General features: G+C 44.6%; 1 protein-coding gene across 1 annotated transcript in view; it reads right to left on the bottom strand.

Moving 5' to 3' along the window:
* Positions 1–24,254, bottom strand: part of GRXCR1 (glutaredoxin and cysteine rich domain containing 1) — a 182,018-nt gene that overhangs the window by 24,136 nt on the left and 133,628 nt on the right. The window contains exon 2 of the mRNA XM_073583438.1: positions 2,915–3,154. Coding sequence (XP_073439539.1) covers positions 2,915–3,154 — 240 coding nt within the window. The remainder of the gene's footprint in view (positions 1–2,914; positions 3,155–24,254) is intronic.

The raw sequence follows: 24,254 nt of genomic DNA, 5'->3' as shown, positions 1-24,254 counted from the left end.
AGAATGCACCCCATGGTCCTCTGTATAGTATAATGTACCCCATAGTCCATACAGCATAATATATTCCATAGTTCAACTGCTAATACAGTTAAAAGTTCCGGGTGGGCCCCTCAGAGCACCGGTTTGAGGGTTGATTCTTGCGTGTTGAGCTGAAGTTTTTATTAATATGTTTTGATCACCTCTTTATTATATCTTTTAGCGGAATTGAAGCAGCAACAAAAAATGCAATTCTGGTGTTTTCAATTTTTCTTCTGTTGCTTTTGCCATGTGGGTTCATTAGTTTTATATTTTCACACATCAGACAGGCAGCAATTCAAAAGATGTTTACTTTTTACATTTCTTTATTTCTTTCTTTATTTTATTAAGGGAAAAGAGAAGTGATATTTTTTATTTGTAATTAGTGATGAGTGAGCACTAATAAGCTCGGGTGCTCATTGCTCGGGTCGAGCAAACTGGAATACTCGGGTTCTCGACCTGAGAAACGATCCCAATGTTAGTCTATAGGATATCTGAGCTTTTTTGCCACGACTACCCCCGGAGGTCTTGCTAGGGTATCAAAACATCGGAAATGTATGGGGACAGTGCACAAGCAACATGGGAACATCATAGGGAATGTCCTGGTCACACTGCTGTGACCAATGTTGTCAGAGTGTGACGCCACTTTTACAGGTCACACAAAAACATTAAAAAAAAAACATAATTGATTTTACAGGGAAATATGTTAAGGGAAATATGTTAAGGGACATCCTTTCCAGGGTAATAATTTGTATGTAAGGCAAAAGAATTAACCCCCCAAAAAAATTCTTCTCCACCACTTTGGCTATGTTCACACATCTTGTATGTTAAAGTCACAAAGCCTATTTTTATAGGGGCATCAGTTAACATTACTAGTCATAAAGGGCCATTATAAAACAGTGTGTCTCCTATACATTTATTGCCTATGCATTGTGTGGGTGGACTGCCAAAAATTAGGACATTCCCCAGTACCCCTTTCACGGGACGTACAGGAGAGCCTCCTGAAAAAATGTTCCAATTATAGGAAAGTGGGTATCCCATTGTGCTTGCCTATGCATTGAATGTGAGTGTTGCATTGTGGGATTGAAGCAATGTATTCTGGGATGAGGAAGATGCCGTTTTCTTCTGTGTACTTCATAGGACACACGTGTTTATTTGTCCTCTTGTAACTCTCCTACTTGAGTTCGTTATCCTGGTAAAGCATCACACTGTATACTTCCTGTATTTGTGTTAGCTGTGTGATCATCTGCCCATGTCGTTTGTATTCTTTATAGTTTTACCGCATGTTCTATAATCTTCAAAAATGAGCAAGTTAGACTACAGAGAACAGTCTGCTTATTTTGGAAGACAGAAGGTGGTTTATGCTGTATGCTAGATTGCACACCGTGTCAATGTGTATGAAGGCAGAACACACGGTCACCTCCGTGTTCTAGTGATGGTGGTCTGGTGGAGGATGAGGAGAAGGAGGATGACACCAAATAGCCAAAATCAGGAAGCGTATACCCATGTGTGGCTGTGAAGAGATGCATGGGAATACACCTCCCAAAAAAGACACTGTATTGAGGTTATGCTTTGGTGGTGTAGAGAAGTCTGGTCCAAATCAGCCCTTGTTCATTTTTATAAGAGTCAGCCTGTCTGCATTTTCCATTGACAGGTGGATGTGCTTATCTGTTATAATTCCGCCAGAGGCACTAAATACCTGCTCTGATAAAATGCGAGCGGCAGGGCAGACCAGGACCTCCAAGGCATAGAGAGACAGCTTGAATTCCCAATAATTAAAAGGTACAGAGGAATCATGGAGGATGTTGGTACAGTCAGCAAGGTACTCCCTCAGCATCTTCCAAACATTTAATTCCAGTAAATGCTGTAAAATAATGTAAATGCATTCTGCTTACAAGAAATGTAGACTCAAAATTAAAAACGCACCTTCAGATTTTGATATATACTGACGTTCAAGATCAAAATCAGCAAAGTAATGCAATGTACTGTATTTCCAATAATATTCAACTTCTTGTAGATTATGTTCAAAGTCACCAGGTTTTTGGAGCCCAATCTGAGAACTGCATGATGTAGGGCCAGAGATCCTGGGTCCATCGATGTATGATCTACCAGTTCTGCAGATCTACCAGTTCTCAGAATGCTGAGCTCTGTATACCTCCACTCACGTTACAGATTGGCAGCTTTCTGTGTACACTGTGCGTAGGCAGAAAGCTGCCAATCAGTGGAGAGGGCAGAATTATACAGAGCTCAAGAATACAAAGGACCGCATGGCAGCAGATTTATTATTCTGCTGCTGATAAAATAGTAATTTTATCAAAACTAAAGTAAGCAGCCCAATATGCTGCTCTCAGATTAGGAAGCAAAAACCTGGTCACTGATTCCCTTTAAAGTTATCTAAAGCACCTTGCTCCAAGTCAAATTAAAGCACCACTCGTGCATTTTTCTTTTGTTATTGCGGAGCTGGAATTGTGCGACTAATCTAAGTACCCTGCCCCCAGTCTTATACTTACCAGCTGCTGTCTTCATCTGTTATCGGTGCCACTCCAGTCGTCTTCTACAGGATGTGACCCAATGGATCGCTCCAGTGTTTGCTGGGTGAGCCGGTCATCACTACTCAGTGGAAGTCTATGAGAGACAGAACGAGGCCATAATAAGGTTCTCATAGACTTAGACTGAGATCTTGTGACCGTTACCTCTGACTTCTGGTCAGTCAGAAGTTGCGGTCACAAGATGTTGGCGCAGGACCGGAGCAGTGCCGAGAACAGCTGAAGACAGAGGCTGGTGAGTATAATGCTAAGGACAGGGAACTTACATTAGTAACACCACTCCAGCGCTGAAACATAAAAAAAAAACACTGGAGTGGTGCTTTAATAATAACAGCACAATTACATGCACTTACCCCAAGATAATGGCCATCAATGAATACAACAGGTAGAGATGGCGTTTCAGACACCCGGCGACATCTCTCGTCAACCTCTTTTCCATATTCACTATTTAGGGCAATATTCTTTTCCTCAAATTTTACTCTGTGATTCTGGAAGATTTTCCGGACCATTTCACACCTCTCAAAAGTGTTTCTTACCACACGCAGACTTGTAGTGTAAATCACAATCCGCCCGTATTCTAAGGTGGTAGTGGACTGCAAAAAATGAAGTTTTGTATTACAAAATGTAAATTTGTGGGGACAGAGAGAACCAAATAATGTTACTTTAATGTAAATGAATGCAAATTATATTTAAATGCTGTTTTCTTAACATTAAGCACAAGTATTCTCTAACCTGTATCAAAGCTATGTCAAATGATTAGTATTATTTTACCAAATAAACAGAATAACAACATTTGGATTATTTTATGTCTTTTCATATTCTAGATGCAGGGCCACCATCAGGACATTACTGCCCTTACTGCTATATGGGGCCTGGTAAGCATAAGTACAGAGGGGGCACCCCTCTTGTGCTTGTGCTCACAGTCCCTAGGATGTAATAGAGTGCTGTACACCGCGGCGTACACTTTCGAAGCTTTCCTAGCCGCGGCGCACACCTTGGGAGTTTTCCTAGAGTCTCACGGCCGCCATGTTTCACGGTTGGAATTGTATTGGGCAGGTGATGAGCAGTGCCTGGTTTTCTCCACACATACTACTTAGAACTATCACCAAAAAGTTCTATCTTCATCTCATCAGACCAGAGAATCTTATTTCTCATAGTCTGGGAGTCCTTCATGTGTTTTTTAGCACACTCTATGCGGGCTTTCATATGTCTGGCACTGAGGAGAGACTTCCATCGGGCCACTCTGCCATGAAGGCCCGACAGGTGGAGGGCTGCAGTGATAGTTGACTTTGTGGAACTTTCTTCCATCTCCCTACTGCGTCTGTGGAGCTCAGCCACAGTGATCTTGGGGTTCTTCTTTACCTCTTTCACCAAGGCTCCTCTCCCACAATTGCTCAGTTTGGATGGACGGCCAGGTCTAGGAAGACTTCTGGTGGTCCCAAACTTCTTCCATTTAAGGATTAAGGAGGCCATTGTGCTCTTAGGAACCTTGTCTACTACAGAAATTCTTTTGTAACCTTGGCCAGATCTGTGCCTTGTCACTATTCTGTCTCTGAGCTCCTTGGCCAGTTCCTTTGACCTCATGATTCTCATTTGGTGTGACATGCACTGTGGGCTGTGAGGTATTATATAGACATGTGTGTGCCTTTCCAAATCAAGTCCTATCAGTTTAGTTAAACACAGCAGGACTCCAATGAAGGAGTAGAACCATCTCAAAGAGAATCACAAGGAAATGGACAGCATGTGACTTAAACGTCTGAGCAAAGGGTCTGAATACTTATGATCATGCGATAGTTCAGTTTTTCTTTTTTAATGAATTTGCAAACATTTCTAAAATTCTGGGGGGTTCTTTCAGTCAAGATGGGGTGCAGAGTGTACATTAATGAGAAAAAACTTTTTTGAATTTACCAAATGGCTGCAATGAAAGGAAGAGTGAAAAATTTAAAGGGGTCTGAATACTTTCCATACCCACTGTATTTGTTTTTACTAGTTCTTTGAACAATCTAATGAATATTCACAGTGCTGCCACAGTATGATAACTGTAAATAATCAGCATTTTTGAAGTTTATTCTTGATGAAGAGGTATACCTCGAAATGCAATGAATATATGCATATTTTTGTGATGCTTAATTAGGTAAATTATGTATTTTATGTTTTTTTGAATAGATTACCATTTCTTAGGAGCATGGATTGTGTTTTCTGTCTGGACTTGAAAGATGGAACAATCTGGAACATGTGACTTGAGAAGCGCTGTTCCAAGAAGTGAGAACAGGAGTCTAGGTCTTTTCTCCTGAATGACTATTGTGGTGTTATGTTTGCTGTACATTTTTTATTTTTTAACTTTTTTTGTTTTTTCTAAGCGCCTATGTTTAAACAAAATCCTGTCAGTGGTGTGGATAGAAAAAAATGCCTAGAAAAAAAAATAGGAATAGGCACCTTGATATTTGTTGAGTGCGGGTAATCTGCCACTCACAAAGAACAAACGATCTGATTTTTTTATGTATGATTTTTTACTTTTTTATTTTCTTCTTACAGTCTAGTAGTGAAATGCTGCTAACATGATTTTTATTTTTACCCTGCAAAGTCTTATATTGTTGACTCATTTTTTGATTTGGGTAAGATCCTCAACATTTATGCACAAATATGGAAAATTCTGAATGGTTCATAAACTTTTAAAGGGGTTGAGAAGTTTGCGGTCATTCTGTGTGAGTGCAGACTTGTCAATCCTCCCAGATGCGAAAATTCGCCATTGTCTGCCCCACAAATTCAAGTATGTATGAGATGTGTTTCGTCTCACCATGGTGGTATAAGTGTGTCCGCATCAGTATAATACCATAGCTCCCAAGCGTCCCGGTTTCCGTGGGACAGTCCCGTTTTTGCTCCGGCCACCACTGTCCCGCCGTAGACTCTATTTGTTCTGCACTGCATGGAGATAAGCCACACGCCACCCCATGCACCGACCCATCCTCGCCCTCCCAGAGACCCACCGCAGGCATCCCCATACAGCCTGCAATGAGGTCGCTAGGCTGTGTTCTCTTCTGTGGCACAGGACCTGTGATGAGGTCATAGGAGGGGAGGAGTCAGGGGTCACATGATCAGGAGCTTCCGTGTCTGCAGGACTCTGCTGTGCTGGGTGTCATGGTGCTGAATGATTGAAGTTTATGTGTGGGGTCAGGAGGGGTTTACAGTGTGGATGTAGCAGAACTGTGTGTGTACAAGGTGTACGGAGTGGAGCCAAGTGTGTTGTGAGTTCATTTTCCCCTTCGTCACTGAGGTCTGGTGAACTCCCTATTCTGGTAAAGGAAGGTAATGAGCCTGATTATCAGGCACCTGAGTCTAATGATGATGACTGGCTGAGTGGAGTCACGGACTGGATATAAGGCTGCCGACGCCCTTCTGCCCTGCGGGTGATTTCTCTGTGGACTTCTAGGAAACCAGTCTGATTCCTGCTCCTCTAAAGCTAAGTTTTCTGCTTTGCCTTTTAGCACTTGTGTTTTGTTTTTGTTTGCCTTGCTTTTCTGGATTCTGCCATTCCCTGTTGGGGTGAGCTGATTCTTCTTTTGCCTGTTGCTCTGTCTTCAGAATATTCCTGAGTACTGACATAGTCTTTTTGAAGCCTAGCGTCTTTAGGGCCTTTTTCACTGTCAGTCTGTTGGCTCTTATTTTCATAGGGTTTTTCATGGATTGCAGACAGCAGCCTTCCTGTCCTTTCCTATCTAGTTAGCTTGGGCCCCGTCTTTGCTCAGTCTATCTTTCTGTCTGTGTTGTGTTCTTTCTTCTTGCTTCACCGTCATTATATGTGGGGGGCTGCCTTTTGCTTTGGGGTCTGCTCTGGGGCAGTTTAGATTTCCCTTTCTGTCTTTAGGCTATTTAATTCTCCGGCTGTGATCGAGGGGTCTAGGGCATCGTAGGAACCCCCCACGGCTACTGCTAGTTGTGTTGATAGGTTCAGGGGTCTGCAATCCGATAGCTGCCAACCTCTCTGGTTTTCTGGACTTAGCTAGCATTTCTGTTTTTGCCTCCTACGGTGACTCAATCATAACAGAATCACCCGCCCTACCGCAGATCCTAGGGTACTCAATAACAGGAAAGAATTGTTTAAAAAAAAAAAAAAAGAGAAGTGTGTATATTCTTTCCTCTATATCTCTGAGGCCGTAGGGGGAATTTTTTTTCTCTCAATGGAGATAAAGCAATTGTCTGATCGTGTGGAGCAGCTCGCTGTGGAAGTGCGGGGAATTTCCGCCTACCTTGCTCATTCGCATGCTGTTGAACCAAAGATCCCTACACCTGATGTATTTTTTGGGGATCGATCTAAATTTTTGAGTTTCAAAAATAATTGTAAATTATTTTTTGCCTTGAAGCCTAACTCGTCAGGGAGCTCCGCACAGCAGGTTAAAATTGTCATCTCTTTGCTGCGTGGCGATCCCCAGGATTGGGCGTTTTCTTTGAAACCAGATGATCCTATTCTGACTAATGTGAACGCATTCTTTCAAGCCTTGGGGTTGTTGTATGATGAACCTAATGCTATTGATCAGGCTGAAAAGACCCTGTTGGCATTGAACCAGGGTCGAGATTCTGCAGAGTTGTACTGTCAAAAGTTCTGAAAGTGGGCGGTCCTTACTACCTAGAATGATAATGCCTTGGCTGCACTCTTTCGGAAGGGTTTGTCAGAAGCCGTAAAAGATACTATGGTGGGATTTCCTGTTCCCTCTGGTCTGGACGATTCTATGTCATTAGCCATTCAGGTTGATCGGCGTTTACGTGAACGCAGGATTGCACGAGAGGTGTTGCCACCGGTAGAACAGACGTCGGAACCTATGCAATGTGATAGAGTTTTGTCTAAGGCGCAACGTCAGGAGTTCAGAAGGCGTAATAAGCTGTGTTTTTTCTGTGGAGATGCCTCGCATATTATTTCTGTTTGTCCTAAACGAGAGAAACACTTTGCACACACGTTTTCTGTTGGTGGTGTTCAACCTAAGTTTCTTCTGGCAATTACTCTGATCTGCTCCCTGTCCACATTTTCCGCCAAGGCTTTTGTGGATTCGGGAGCAGCGCTAAACCTAATGGACTTGGATTTTGCTAAACGTTGTGGATTTCCTATGACACCTCAACAGATGCCTATCCCTTTGAGGGGGATTGATGCAACTCCTTTGGCGAAAAATAAGCCTCAGTTTTGGACCCAGGTGGTCATGCGGGTCGCCCCAGACCATCAAGAAAATTGCAGACTTTTGGTGTTACATGGTCTGCATGATGCTGTTGTTCTGGGGTTTCCCTGGTTGCAAATTCATAATCCAGTCTTGGATTGGAAATCTGTGTCTGTGGTGAGTTGGGGTTGTCGGTGTGCCTGTAGAGAGGCTCCGTTTTTTTCCACCTCTCCTCAGTCGCATGATGTTCCTGACTATTTGGCGGACTTTTATGATGTATTTAGTGAGAATGAGTCTGTGTCCTTGCCTCCTCACAGGAGTTATGAATGTGCAATTGAACTGAGCCCGGGGTGTAAATTTCCCAAGGGTCGGCTCTTCAATTTATCTGTACCCGAGCACGAGGCTATGCGGTCCTATATTAAGGAGGCGTTGGAGAAGGGTCATATTAGACCATCCTCTTCACCCTTAGGTGCCGGGTTTTTTTTTTGTGGCCAAAAAGAATGGTTCTTTAAGGCCTTGTATTGATTATCGTGCCCTCAATAAAATTACTATTAAATATCAGTATCCGTTACCCCTGATTTCGGATCTATTCTCTAGAGTTAGAGGTGCTTGCTGGTTTACCAAGCTTGACCTCAGGGGGGCGTATAATCTTATCCGCATTAAGCAGGGGGATGAATGGAAGACGGCGTTTAATACTCCAGAGGGACATTTTGAGTACCTGGTGATGCCTTTTGGGCTCACTAATGCCCCTTCTGTCTTCCAATGCTTCATGAACGATATTTTCCGAGACTTTGTCGATAAATTTTTGATTATCTATATGGATGATATTTTGATCTTCTCCAAGGATTGGGATTCTCATGTGGAACATATTCGGACTGTGTTCCGGATCTTGAGGGAGAATTCCCTGTATGTCAAAGGATCTAAATGCCTTTTTGGAGTACAGAGGATTTCATTTTTGGGATTTATTTTGTCTCCATTAACTATTGAAATGGACCCGGCCAAGGTACAGGCCAGTTATGATTGGGTTCAGCCCACTTCTTTGAAGGCCCTCCAGAAGTTTTTGGGTTTTGCTAATTTTTATCGGAAATTTATAGCAAAATTTTCTAGTATTGCCAAGCCATTGACTGATCTGACTAAGAAAGGTGCTGATGTGTTGAATTGGTCTCCGGAGGCTGTTGCTTCCTTTCAGGAGCTGAAGCGAAGATTTACCTCCGTCCCGGTTTTGCGGCAACCTGATGTCTCACTCCCGTTCCAGGTAGAGGTGGATGCTTCTGAGATTGGTGCAGGAGCTGTTTTGTCCCAAAAGGATCCTGTAACATCTAAAATGAATCCCTGTGCTTTCTTTTCCCGAAAGTTCTCTCCATCTGAACGTAACTATGATGTGGGGAATCGGGAACTGTTGGCCATGAAATGGGCATTTGAGGAGTGGAGACATTGGTTGGAGGGAGCTAAACATCAAGTTGTGGTCCTCACTGACCACAAGAATTTGATTTACCTAGAGTCGGCTAAACGCTTGAACCCTAGACAGGCTAGGTGGGCTTTGTTTTTTACACGTTTTGATTTTGTGGTCTCTTTTCTTCCTGGAACTAAGAATGTCAAGGCAGACGCCCTCTCTAGGAGCTTCTTTGCTGATTCTACTGTGGTTACCAAGCCTGCTACCATCTTAGGCGAAGGGGTAGTTCTTTCTGCCATCTCGCCTGATTTGAGACTTGCTCTGCAAGAGTTCCAGGAGGACAAACCTGAGCGTTGTCCCAGTGGAAAGTTGTATGTTCCTGACCAGTGGAAGAAGAGAGTGATGACTGAAGTTCATTGCTCTGCATTGGCTGGTCATCCAGGTATTTTTGGTACTAGAGATCTGGTGAGTCGCTCTTTTTGGTGGCCCACCTTGTCTCATGATGTCAGGAATTTTGTGCAGTCCTGTGGGACTTGCTCCCGGTCTAAATCTTGTTCTCGCTCTAGTGGGTTGTTGATGCCTTTGCCAGTCCCCAGGAGGCCATGGACCCATATTTCAATGGATTTCATCTCTGATATGCCGGTCTCTCAAAGAATGACTGTTATTTGGGTGATTTGTGATAGGTTCTCTAAGATGGTTCATCTTGTACCACTCCCTAAGTTGCCGTCTTCCTTTGAGTTGGTGCCCCTGTTTTTGCAACAGGTGGTTCGCTTGCACGGGATTCCTGAGAACATTGTATCTGACAGAGGAGTTCAGTTTGTGTCTAGATTTTGGAGGACTTTCTGTTCCAAGCTGGGAATTCAGTTGTCCTTCTCCTCTGCTTTTCACCCTCAGACCAATGGGCAGACAGAGAGAACAAACCAGACCTTGGAGTCATATTTGAGATGTTTTATTTCAGCTGATCAGGATGATTGGGTTTCATTTTTGCCCTTGGCCAAATTTGCTTTAAATAATAGAGCTAGTTCTGCCACTTTGATGTCACCTTTTTTTTTGTAACTTTGGGTTTCATCCTCAATTTTCTTCAGGGCAGGTGGAGCCTTCTGCCTGCCCAGGTGTTGACACTGTGGTGGAGAGAATGCACCAAATCTGGGACCAAGTGGTGGATAAGTTATCTCTCTCCCAGGAAAAGGCCCAGCGGTTTTCCAATCGACATAGGACCATTGGTCCCCAGTTTAAGATTGGTGCTATGGTGTGGTTATCATCAAAAAATATTGCTATGAAGGTGGCTTCTCCTAAGTTTAAGCCTAGATTTATTAGACCTTACAAGATTTTGGAGATTATTAATCCGGTCTCTTTTCGTTTGGCTCTCCCTGTCACATTTAAAATCCATAATGTGTTCCATAAGTCCTTGTTGAAGAGGTTTGTTGAATCAGTTGTTCCTGGGGTGGCACCTCCAGACCCTGTATTGGTTGAAGGTAACATGGAATATGAGGTAGAGAAAATACTGGATTCCCGTCTGGCTAGACGGAGACTCCAGTATTTGGTTAAGTGGAAGGGTTATGGTCAGGAGGATAATTCCTGGGTCTCTGCCTCTGATATTCATGTCAAAAGATTGGTGCGTGCCTTTCATCGGGCTCACCCTGATCGCCCTGGTGGCGTGGTTGAGGGTTCGGTGACCCCTCCTCAAGGGGGAGGTACTGTTGTGAGTTCATTTTCCCCTTCGTCACTGAGGTCTGGTGAACTCCCTATTCTGGTAAAGGAAGGTAATGAGCCTGATTATCAGGCACCTGAGTCTAATGATGATGACTGGCTGAGTGGAGTCACGGACTGGATATAAGGCTGCCAACGCCCTTCTGCAACCTACGGCAACCATATTGTCAACAATTCAAAGTGAACAAATGAAGTTGATTTGCAGCAAATGTGACAACAACCATTTTTGCAAAGGCCTAAATCGATGGAGATTTTTCAAAAAGAAGGGGCTACTAAATGACCATATGTAATAACAGCATAGCCAAATAAACTTACGCGTGCGCGGTTTAACGGCGACATTTTAACAGCAAATCTAAAGAACCAAAGTACTACAAATACCCACACGCCCATATATATCAGACTAATCAGACTCCTAAGTAGAAGCACCACTTGATGGCCATGTGTTGTGAGTTCATTTTCCCCTTCACTACTGAGGCCCGAGGAACTCCCTCTTCTGGTGAAGAAAGGTAGTGAGCCTGATTGTCAAACACCTGGGGCTGATGATGAAGACTTGGCTGAGTGGAGTTAGTGACTGGATATAAGGCTGCCGACGCCCTTCTGGCCTGCGGGTGATTTCTCTGTGGACTTCTAGGAAACCAGTCTGATTCCTGCTCCTCTAAAGCTAAGTTTTCTGTTTTGCCTTTTAGCATTTGTGTTTTGTTTTTGTTTGCCTTGCTTTTCTGGATTCTGCCATTCCCTGCTGGGGTGAGCTGATTCTTCTTTTGCCTGTTGCTCTGTCTTCAGAATATTCCTGAGTACTGACATAGTCTTTTTGAAGCCTAGCATCTTCAGGGCCTTTTTCACTGTCAGTCTGTTGGCTCTTATTTTCATAGGGTTTTTCACGGATTGCAGGCAGCAGCCTTCCTGTCCTTTCCTATCTAGTTAGCTTGGGCCCCGTCTTTGCTCAGTCTATCTTTCTGTCTGTGTTGTGTTCTTTCTTCTTGCTTCACCGTCATTATATGTGGGGGGCTGCCTTTTGCTTTGGGGTCTGCTCTGGGGCAGTTTAGATTTCCCTTTCTGTCTTTAGGCTATTTAATTCTCCGGCTGTGATCGAGGGGTCTAGGGCATCGTAGGAACCCCCCACGGCTACTGCTAGTTGTGTTGATAGGTTCAGGGGTCTGCAATCTGATAGCTGCCAACCTCTCTGGTTTTCTGGACTTAGCTAGCATTTCTGTTTTTGCCTCCTACGGTGACTCAATCATAACACGAGTGTGTGCGAGGTGTATGGAGCAGAGCTGTGTGTGTACGAGGTGTACGGAGCGGAGTCGCGTGTGTATGGTGTGTACGGAGCGTAGCCGCATGTGTACGGGGTGTATGGAGCGGAGCCACGAGTGTACGAGGTATACGGAGTGGAGCCACGTGTGTACAGAGTGTACGGAGCGGAGCAGCGTGTGTACGGGATGTGCGGAGCAGAGCCGCGTGTGTGTACAAGGTGTATGGAGCAGAGCCGCGTGTATGTACGAGGTGTATGGGGCGAAGCCGCGTGTGTGTACAAGGTGTACGGAACGGAGCTCTGTGTGTACAAATTGTACGGAGCTGAGCCATGTGTTTACGGAGCTGAGCAGAGCTGTGTGTGTACGGGGTGTACGGAGTGGAGCCGCGTGTGTATGGAGTGGATTCGTGTGTGTACGGGGTGTATGGAGCGGAGCCACGGGTGTACGGAGCGGAGCCATGTGTGTATGGAGTGGAGTCGCGTGTGTATGGAGCGGAGTCAAGTGTGTGAGGTGTATGGAGCGGAACCGCGTATGTGCGAGGTGTATGGAGCAAAGTCGCATGTGTACAAGGTTTACAGAGTGGAGTCATGCATGTACAAGGTGTACAGAGCGTGGCCACGTGTGTACAAGGTGTACGGAGCAGAGCTGTATGTGTATGAGGTTTACGGAGTGGAGCCATGTGTGTGCGCGAGGTGTACAGAGCGGAACTGTGTGTGTACGAGACATACAAAGCTGAACCGTGTGTGTATGAGGTGTGCGGAGCCATGCATGTACAAGGTGTTTGGTGCAGAGCATTCATACCTCCCAACCGTCCTGGATCCAGCAGGACAGTCCTGATTTTGAGTCTGCCCCCCTCCCCGGCGGGGAGGTTACTTTTCCCACGGACACAGGAGTACACATCGGAGCCCCGAGGAGCACTTTAAAATTTGCAAGTGACGTTCCACCGGAAGTGACGTGCTGGAAGCTGACCAGAAATGAGGTAATTTCAGGAGGAGATTGTGATGGAACCATGGAGGTACTTCACGGAATACTTCAGATCCATCACCGTGTCCTCCTCCGACAGCAGGATTGCATTGAAAGCAGAGATGTCAGGCATGTGAGCGGATCATGATATGTCCTGCACCGGGAGGCTCAGTTGGGCACTACAATGGGAGCCAGGCTGATAAAGTATCTTTATAGAATCTTTCTTTCTCTCTCTGTTTCTTTCTCTTTCTTCTCTCTTTCTTTCTTTCTTCCCCTCTTCCTTTCTCTCTCTGTTCTTTCTTTCGCTCTGTTCTTTCTTTCTTTCCCCTCTTTTTCTCTCTCCAATCTTTCTCTCTCTGTTCTTTCTTTCTCTCTCCATGCTCTTCCTTTCTCTCTCTCTCTGTTCTTTCTTTCTCTCTCTGTTTCTCTTTCCTCTCTTTCTCTCTCTCTCTATTCTTTCTCTTTCTGTGTTCTCTTTGTTTCCTTCTCTCTCTGTTCTTTGTTTCCCTTCTTTCTTTCTTTCTTTCTCTTTCTTCGTCTCTCTCTTTTCTTTCCTTCCCTTCTTTCTTTCTTTCTTTCTTTCTTTCTTTCTCTCTCTGTTCTTTCTTTCTTTCTCTTTCGCTCTCTGTCCTTTATTTCCCCTCTACTTTCTCTCTCCCTCTCTGTTCTTTCCCCTCTTTCTTTTTTTCTCCCTCTCTGTTCTTTCTTTCCCTTCTTTTTTTATCCCTCTCTGTTCTTTTTTTCTGTCCACTCTTTCTTTCTATCTTTGCTCCTTTTTCTTTCTTTTTTTCTTTATCTCTGTTCTTTCTTTCTCTCTCCCTCTGTTCTTTCTTTCCCCTCTTTCTTTTTTTCTCTCTCTCTGTTCTTTTTTCTGTCCTTTCTTTCTTTCTCTCTGTTCTTTCTATCTCTCGCTCTGTTTCTTTCTTTCCCCTCTTTCTTCCATTCTTTCTTTCTCGCTTTATCTCTGTTCTTTCTTCCCCTCTTTCTTTCTTTCTTTCTTTCTTTCTTTCTTTCTCTTTCTCTCTGTTCTTTATTTCTCTCTGTTCTTTCTTTCTCGCTTGGTTCTCTCTCTCTTTTCTTTCTTTCTTTCTCTTTCTTTCTCTCTCTGTTCTTTCTTTCCCCTTTTTCTTTTTATCTCCCTCTCTGTTCTTTCTTTCTATTATTTCTTTTTTTCTGTCACCTCTTTCTTTCTCTCTGTTCTTTCTTTCTCTCTCTGTTCTCTTTCCCCTCTTTCTTTCTCTCTGTTCTTTCTCTCTCTCTTTCTTTCATTCCCCACTTTCTTTCTTTCTTTCTCTCTCTGTTCTTTCTTTCTCTTTCGTTCTCTCTCCCTCTTTGTTCTTTCTTTCTCTTTCTTTCTCTCTCCCTCTTTGTTCTTTCTTTCCCCTCTTTCTTTCTCTCTCCCTCTCTGTTCTTTTTTCTGTCCCCTCTTTCTTTCTCTCTGTTCTTTCTTTCACCTCTTTCTTTCTTTCTTTCTCTTTCTCTGTTCTCTCTTTCCCCTCTTTCTTTCTTTGTTTCTTTGTTTGTTTGTTTGTTTGTTTCTTTCTCTGTTTTTTTCTTTCCCCTCTTTCTTTCCCTCTCTGTTCTTTATTTCTTTCTTTCTCTCCTCTATTCTTTCTTTTCCTCAGTACCAGTCAATGTGCCAACAGTACCAGCCACTGTGCTCATAATGTGAGCCACTGTGCCTGTAATGCCAGTCACTGTGCCCTCAGTACCAGTCAGTGTGATCAGCAGTACTAAATGGGTGCGGTTGGGGTGTGGACATGGATGTAACTAGTTGTTGAATGGGTGTGGTTGGGGGCTTGGCCTAAAATTTCCACAGCCTTTGTCCCTCTTTCCCTTGTTCAAAAGTTGGGAGGTATGTAATAATGTACTGTTGTAAATATGGTTGAGCATCTGCAGTAATGTTGTCACTGTTGCCTAAGACATTACTGAATGACTGTAAGATATAAAGATATATCCTGCATGTTAGAGAGGAAGCTACAATCTGAAATGATGTGAAACACAGGAAGAGGAAGTGCAGCCATTTTAAGATCAGTCTGAAGCTATTGGGAACAGAGAGAAGACATGCTGGAGGGGAATCCAGCAACATTCTCTAGTGGAAGTATCCCAGACCAGAGCAGTGGCAGAGTGGAGCTGATCGTGTCCGTGACCAGAACCTATCCAGATGTGAGGAGATTTCTCCCAGGATTACAACTGAGAGACAGATAAGGAGTTAAGTGACAGTCATCAATTGTACTGTTCACTTGCTGGAGGGACCCCGCATCCATCTGTATACACCGATTGTTTGTCCGGAGCAAACCTAAGGCCCACTGTGCTGTCGCAGTGCGTACCCGTGCACACCCCTTACTACCTTCAGTCTCCAAAATACTCCAGGCTGAAATAGAGCCTTAGTTATATAAATAAGCATATTCACTTTTTTAGCCAACATTTATTGCCAAAATCAGTGTCCGGAAATTCTGGATTCACTGCCATGTTTCCTGTTTGTTCCATAATTAAGAATCCTGATCCATGCCCAAGTTCCAACATGGCACGCAAAAGACTTCAGACTACACTTGAACGTCTTTTTGTTTCAGGAGAGGTTTTTGGAGGAACATTATAGTACGGGATAATTGTTCAACTTCTATTGTCTTTGGTTAAGGCTAAATAGCCATCACAGTGGGTTAACTGTTATCTGGGTATTTTTGATATAGTTGAGGACAGACTATTCCTCTCAGTTCACTTAAGTCACATTGGGATGGGGAAGGGGTATTTGGTTGGGGGTTAGAGGTAATTGATTATAAGATTGTAAGCTGTTATGCTGTACCGCAGGTGAACCCCAGTTTAGACCGGCATGCCAGTAGGTAGATTTATAGAAAGTATAGTAGTTTGTAGTTTGTATAGGTAGATTGAGCGCTGTGCCGCAGATGAGTCTCAGCCTCTCATCTGAATGTCTGAATGTTTTCTATTTTCTCCTTGAGTCAACCACATAACTAAGCAAAATAATTACGGTGAGTGGGTCAGTTTTCTGTGACTTTTCTGTATCAAGAGGAACACACACCGTTACAAGACTGACAACTTGGCATAGTCAGCAGCATACAGCGATCGTTGTGGACAGGTACGCAACAGGAAGCAATTCCAAATTGCCAGCTAAGGGCCCAGTTCAAGGTGCCCTAGCCCAGCAAGGTCAACTTGACCCAGCACTGCCTATCCAACAAGTCTCAGAGTTGACGGTAAAGAAAGTCCCTTAGGTGTTAGCCCAGATAGGTTACCTTCCAGCATGAACCCTGCTTCATCACATGGCCAAATTCAACAATAGTAACAGGGGCCTTCAGGATTGGATGGAGAGGGTTCGGAGTGCGGTCAAGATGTGTAACCTGACCCCGGAGTTACAAACAGAGGTAGCTCTGCATGCGCTAGAGGGTGATGCCAAAGCAGACATTGATGGTGCGATCTGAATACGAGAGGGACACCATAGAGAAGATATTTGTATGTGTATGGAGTATGGAGCCGTGTGGGAGCCCCTCAGGGTACAGTGCTGTCGCCCTTCCTCTTCACATTGTATACAGCTGACTTTCAGTATAAATCCGATTTCTGTCACCTCCAAAAATTCTCATGATTGTAGGGGGCATTGTGGGGAACCGGAGTGAGGAGGAATATAGAAGGGTGATTTCTGACTTTGTAGATTGTTGCCAGACTAACTGTCTAGAACTAAATGTAAAGAAAACCAAGGAGATGGTGGTGAGTTATAGAAGGAAAAAGGAGGAGTATTTACCAATCACTTTTGCTGGCCAGGAGGTGGAGATGGTTGAGAGCTCCAAATATTTGGGGGTTCACCTCGACAGTAAACTCGATTGGAGGTGTCATACAGAGAAGGTTCACAAGAAGGGAATGAGCAGACTGTACTTTCTGCGGAAGCTCAGGTCGTTCAATGTGTGCAGTAAAATGCTGGAAATGTTCTACCAGTTCATGGTAGCAAGTTCCATCTTTTTTGCTATCATTTGCTGGGGCAGTGGTGTGCGAGTAGCTGCCGCTAATAAGCTCAACAAACTTATCAAGAAGTCAAGTGCAGCTGTTGGCCTCCATCTTGACTCTTTTGAGGAGGTGGTGGAAGATAGGATTCAGAAGAAGTACAGGGCTATAATGTACAATAATACACACCCACTATGCGAGCTGTTCTTGAATCAGAAGAGCACATTCAGCAGCCGTCTAATCCTACTAAGGTGCAAGAAGGAGAAATTCAGGAAATTGTTTGTGTCTGCTGCTATGGAGATGTATAACAATTCACTAAGGGTGAAAGATGGCTGCAACCTAGGGCTGGAGCACTAAGGGAAATGATCAGAGACTTGTGTACCTTTGCTTGTTATGTATTGTGGTTAGTCATCAGCAAGATTTGTGTCTAATAATTACTCTAATGCTGTTCTTAATGTTTTTTTTGTAATGCTGTTGTAACGCTGCTGTGATACCATAATTTCTCTCGGGATCAATAAAGTGTATCGTATCGTATTTGCACTGCAGGAAAGGGTTCATGGTGCTCTTGTGCAGGTGGCACAGCTGAGGAGCAAATTCTTTAACTGGACATAGTGTGAGGTGGAGACACTGATGCGGTACGCAAACACCATTCAGAAGGCAGTACAGGAGGAAATACAGACTCTGACAACAGCAGTGCATAACAAATACGGGAGCTTCGCTCAGGTAAGGATTCAGCCACTACATGTACCAGCAGTGTTTCCGCGGTCCCTAGGCCCTACCACAAGACTGGCCAGAGAGACCGTGAGTCACCACACGTTAGGATCACGACCCCTCCGGGGACCCCAATGCTAGCTCTGCCGATGATACGGCCATATAGCTAGGGTCCGCTCTGTACAGATGGAGGCTGAGCCAGCGTTAAACGTTTGCCTGCTGCAGTAGTCAGGCACTTTGCAGTCGTCCACCTAAAATCTAGCCCCATATGAGATGAACATGACCTATATGCCAGCAGTTCAGTTATGGAACTCGATTTAGAAGGCCAGAAGGTACACTGTCAAGTTGACTCTGGGTCGGAATGCACTATTATTCCCCTGGAGTTCTTCAAAATGCATTTTTGTCCCATAATTGAGCCAGAAGATGAAAGAGTCATCAGGCTGACGGCTGACAATAACAATGCTATGGACGTACAAGGTATAGTTTGGAAGCAAGTCCGATTGTTCAGGCATGATTTATGGATCGTGCTTGTAGACCATCCGTCCCAGTGAGGATTGGACATGATGATGTGTATGAACGTGTTGAGAGATCAAGATCAACATCCCTATGCCAGAGAAGGGCCTAAGTATTGGCAACGGGTCACCACACACTGGCCGACTCAGAAGATTCTGCAGCATATGTTGAGGAGCTGTAGTCTGCAAAAGAGCACCATGTGTGGCCAGTCCATCTGATGATTGAGGGTGCCGCAGAGGACTGGAAGTGCTGATCAATTCTGCCACCCATGGGAAAATGATGACCAGACCACTGGTAGCCTGGACCCTTGCCATTGTGAAGGATAGGTGTATGCCCATTCGTTGTAATAATGTTCTAGACAGCAAATTAACCATCCCCCGAGGTACTCTACTAGCTGAAGTCTACGTGTCCGATTGGAAAGTCCTATGTAGGAGAGACTTCACGTTATAGCCAGATAAGAGATCGGCCTGGACCTATGCCGTAGATGTCCAACAAAGGAAAGATCCAACAGTGGAGTGGAATGGCCAGGCGATCATGGCCCTGATGGAGGTGGACTGTCAGACCTGGACTCTGGGACAGCAAAAGCTTCTAGAGGAAACGCTGTTGGAATTCCAAGAGGCCTTCTTAAGACATGACGAGGACTTTGGATATGCTATCGCTATTGCTGTTGCACTAAATACTTACTGAAGATGTTGTGCCAATCCAAGAATACTACCACCAGATTCCATCCAAGATGTACCAGGAGGTGAAAGATATAGTGGCCAGCATGTTGGATAATTGAGTGATCCAGGAGAGCCAAAGTCCTTGGGCTGCTCCAATGGTCTTTGTGCAGAAGAAGGATGGTTCCCTGTTATGATTGAGTCACCGAGGAGGAAAAAACAAAACACAAACTCAGCCCAGAAAATCAGAGAGGTTGGAAACTAGCGGATTGCAGACCCCTAATCCTATCACACAACTAGCAGTAGCCATGGAGTGTTCCTACGGTGATCCTAGACACCTCGTCACAGCCAGAGATCTAAATAAGCCTAAAGAGAGAAAAGGGAAAAACTGACTGCCCCAGAGCAGACCCCAAAGCAATAGGCAGCCCCAACATATAATGACGTGAAGCAAGATGAAAACACTAACACAGATAGAAAGATAGGTTGAGCAAACAATGGGGCCCAAGCTAACTAAAAAGGACAGGACAGAAAAGCTGCTGTCTGCAATCCGAGAAAACCCTGCTAAAAATATTACCAACACAACTGATAAGCAAAAAGGACCCTGAAGTCACTAGACTTCAAACCCTATATCAGCACTCAGAATATTCTGAAAGCAGAGCAAAAGAGAACACTGATCAAGGAATAAGAATCCAGCACACCCCCAGCCGGGGATGGCTGAACTCATAAAACAAGGTAAACAAAACCAAAACTAATAAGCTCAATAGCAGAGCAAAAACTTATCTTTGGGAAGCAGGAATCAGACTGGTCTCCAAGAATCCAGCAGAGAAATCACCAGCCACTCAGAAGGGCGTTGGTTGCCTTATATCCTGTCTGAAGTTCCTGTTATCCAGTCACAATCCACCTGATCAGGTGTTTGGTTTCTTTCATCCAAATCAGCCTCACTACCTTCCTTCACCAGAAGAGGGAGATCCTCGGACACAAAAGGTGAATGAACAGATGAGCTCACAACAGTACCTCCAACTTGAGGAGGGGTCACCGAACCCTCATCCAAGCCACCAGGCCGATCAGGATGAGCCCGATGAAAAGCACGCACCAATCTTTCGGCATGAATATCAGAGGCAGAGACCCAGGAATTATCCTCCTGACCATAACCCTTCCACTTAACCAAATACTGGAGTCTCCGTCTAGCCAGACGGGAATCCAGTATCTTCTCTACCTCATATTCCATGTTACCTTCAATCAACACAGGGTCAGGAGGTGCCGCCATAGGAACCACTGGTTCAACAAACCTCTTCAACAAGGACTTATGAAACACATTATGAATCTTAAATGTGACAGGAAGAGCCAACCGAAAAGAGACTGGATTAATAATCTCCAAAATCTTGTAAGTTCCAATAAATCTAGGTTTAAACTTTGGAGAAGTCACTTTCATCGAGATTTTCTTTGATGACAACCAGACCATATCACCTACCTTAAACTGGGGACCAATGGTCCTATTCCGGTTAGAAAACCGCTGGGCCTTTTCCTGGGAAAGAAACAACTTATCCACCACTTGGTCCCAAATCTGCTGCATTCTTTCCACCACAGTGTCAACCCCTGGACAGGCAGAAGACTCCACCTGCCCTGAAGAAAATCGAGGATGAAACCCAAAGTTACAGAAAAAGGGTGACATCAAAGTGGCAGAACTAGCTCTATTATTTAAAGCAAATTCGGCCAAGGGTAAAAATGAGACCCAATCATCCTGATCAGCAGATATTAAGCATCTCAAATAAGCCTCCAAAGTCTGGTTTGTTCTCTCCATCTGCCCATTGGTCTGAGGGTGAAATGCAGAGGAGAAGGACAACTGAATTCCCAACTTGGAACAAAAGGCCCTCCAGAATCTAGAGACAAACTGAACTCCTCTGTCCGATACAATGTTCTCAGGAATCCCGTGCAAGCGAACCACCTGTTGCAAAAGCAAGGGCACCAACTCTGAGGAAGATGGCAACTTAGGGAGTGATACAAGATGGACCATCTTAGAGAATCTATCACAAATCACCCAGATAACAGACATCCTCTGAGAGACAGGCAGATCAGAAATAAAATCCATTGAAATATGGGTCCATGGTCTCCTGGGCACCGGCAAGGGCATCAACAACCCACTAGAACGAGAACAAGGCTTAGATTGGGAGCAAGTCCCACAGGACTGCACAAAATTTCTGACATCACGAGACAAGGCAGGCAACCAAAAAGACTGACTGACCAAAAATACCTGGATGACCAGCCAACGTGGAGCAATGAACCTCAGATGTTATGATTGAGTCACCGTAGGAGGCAAAAACAGAAATGCTAGCTAAGCCCAGAAAACCAGAGAGGTTGGCAGCTATCGGATTGCAGACCCCTGAACCTATCAACACAACTAGCAGTAGCCGTGGGGGGTTCCTACAATGCCCTAGACCCCTCAATCACAGCCGGAGAATTAAATAGGCCTAAAGAAAGAAAGGGGAAATCCAAACTGCCCCAGAGCAGACCCCAAAGCAAAAGGCAGCCCCCAACATATAATGACGGTGAAGAAAGATGAAAACACTAACACAGACAGAAAGATAGACTGAGCAAAGATGGGGCCCAAACTACCTAGATAGGAAAGGACAGGAAGGCTGCTGTCTGCAATCCGTGAAAAACCCTATGAAAATAAGAGCCAACAGACTGACAGTGAAAAAGGCCCTGAAGACGCTAGGCTTCAAAAAAGCTATGTCAGTACTCAGGAATATTCTGAAGACAGAGCAACCGGCAAAAGGAGATTCAGCTCATCCCAGCAGGGAATGGCAGAATCCAGAAAAGCAAGGAAAACAAACACAAAACACAAATGCGAACAGGCAAAGCAGTAACTTAGCTTTAGGGAAGCAGGAATCAGACTGGTGTCCTAGAAGTCCAGAGAAAAATCACCCGCAGGGCAGAAGGGCGTCGGCAGCCTTATTTCCAGTCAGTGACTCCACTCAGCCAGTCATCCTCATTAGACTCAGGTGCCTGATAATCAGGCTCATTACCTTCCTTTACCAGAATAGGGAGTTCACCAGACCTCAGTGACGAAGGGGAAAATGAACTCACAACAGTACCTCCCCCTTGAGGAGGGGTCACCGAACCCTCAACCACGCCACCAGGGCGATCAGGGTGAGCCCGATGAAAGGCACGCACCAATCTTTTGGCATGAATATCAGAGGCAGAGACCCAGGAATTATCCTCCTGACCATAACCCTTCCACTTAACCAAATACTGGAGTCTCCGTCTAGCCAGAAGGGAATCCAGTATTTTCTCTACCTCATATTCCATGTTACCTTCAACCAATACAGGGTCTGGAGGTGCCACCCCAGGAACAACTGGTTCAACAAACCTCTTCAACAAGGACTTATGGAACACATTATGGATTTTAAATGTGACAGGAAGAGCCAAACGAAAAGAGACCGGTTTAATAATCTCCAAAATCTTGTAAGGTCCAATAAATTTAGGCTTAAACTTAGGAGAAGCCACCTTCATAGCAATATTTTTTGATGATAACCACACCATATCACCAATCTTAAACTGGGGACCAATGGTCCTATGTCAATTGGAAAACCGCTGGGCCTTTTCCTGGGAGAGAGATAACTTATCCACCACTTGGTCCCAGATCTGGTGCATTCTCTCCACCACAGTGTCAACACCTGGGCAGGCAGAAGGCTCCACCTGCCCTGAAGAAAATCGAGGATGAAACCCAAAGTTACAAAAAAAAGGTGACATCAAAGTGGCAGAACTAGCTCTATTATTTAAAGCAAATTCGGCAAAGGGCAAAAATGAAACCCAATCATCCTGATCAGCGGAAATAAAACATCTCAAATACGACTCCAAGGTCTGGTTTGTTCTCTCTGTCTGCCCATTGGTCTGAGGGTGAAAAGCAGAGGAGAAGGACAACTGAATTCCCAGCTTGGAACAGAAAGTCCTCCAAAATCTAGACACAAACTGAACTCCTCTGTCAGATACAATGTACTCAGGAATCCCGTGCAAGCGAACCACCTGTTGCAAAAACAGGGGCACCAACTCAGAGGAAGATGGCAACTTAGGGAGTCGTACAAGATGAACCATCTTAGAGAACCTATCACAAATCACCCAAATAACAGTCATTCTTTGAGAGACCGGCATATCAGAGATGAAATCCATTGAAATATGGGTCCATGGCCTCCTGGGGACCGGCAAAGGCATCAACAACCCACTAGAGCGAGAACAAGATTTAGACCGGGAGCAAGTCCCACAGGACTGCACAAAATTCCTGACATCATGAGACAAGGTGGGCCACCAAAAAGAGCGACCACCAGATCTCTAGTACCAAAAATACCTGGATGACCAGCCAATGCAGAGCAATGAACTTCAGACATCACTCTCTTCTTCCACTGGTCAGGAACATACAACTTTCCACTGGGACAACGCTCAGGTTTGTCCTCCTGGAACTCTTGCAGAGCAAGTCTCAAATCGGGCGAGATGGCAGAAAGAACTACCCCTTCGCCTAAGATGGTAGCAGGCTTGGTCACCACAGGAGAATCAGCAAAGAAACTCCTAGAGAGGGCGTCTGCCTTGACATTCTTAGTTCCAGGAAGAAAAGAGACCACAAAATCAAAACGTGTAAAAAAACAAAGCCCACCTAGCCTGTCTAGGGTTCAAGCGTTTAGTCGACTCTAGGTAAATCAAATTCTTGTGGTCAGTGAGGACCACAACTTGATGTTTAGCTCCCTCCAACCAATGTCTCCACTCCTCAAATGCCCATTTTATGGCCAACAGTTCCCGATTCCCCACATCATAGTTACGTTCAGATGGAGAGAACTTTCGGGAAAAGAAAGCACAGAGATTCATTTTAGATGTTACAGGATCCTTTTGGGACAAAACAGCTCCTGCACCAATCTCAGAAGCATCCACCTCTACCTGGAACGGGAGTGAGACATCCGGTTGCCGCAAAACCAGGGCGGAGGTAAATCTTCGCTTCAGCTCCTGAAAGGAAGCAACAGCCTCCGGAGACCAATTCAACACATCAGCACCCTTCTTACTCAGATCAGTCAATGGCTTGGCAATACTAGAAAATTTTGCTATAAATTTCTGATAAAAATTAGCAAACCCCAAAAACTTCTGGAGGGCCTTCAAAGAAGTGGGCTGAACCCAATCATAAATGGCCTGTACCTTAGCCAGGTCCATTTCAATAGTTGACGGAGACAAAATAAATCCCAAAAATGAAATCCTCTGTACTCCAAAAAGGCATTTTGATCCTTTGACATACAGGGAATTCTCCCTCAAGATCCGGAACACAGTCCGAATATGTTCCACATGAGAATCCCAATCCTTGGAGAAGATCAAAATATCATCCAGATAGATAATCAAAAATTTATCGACAAAGTCTCGGA

Source organism: Dendrobates tinctorius, unplaced genomic scaffold (assembly GCF_039654945.1).
Source record: "Dendrobates tinctorius isolate UK_male_01 unplaced genomic scaffold, ASM3965494v1 ptg000079l, whole genome shotgun sequence".
In the NCBI taxonomy this organism is placed as follows: domain Eukaryota; kingdom Metazoa; phylum Chordata; class Amphibia; order Anura; family Dendrobatidae; genus Dendrobates; species Dendrobates tinctorius.
This window is presented reverse-complemented; position numbering and strand designations above follow the sequence as displayed.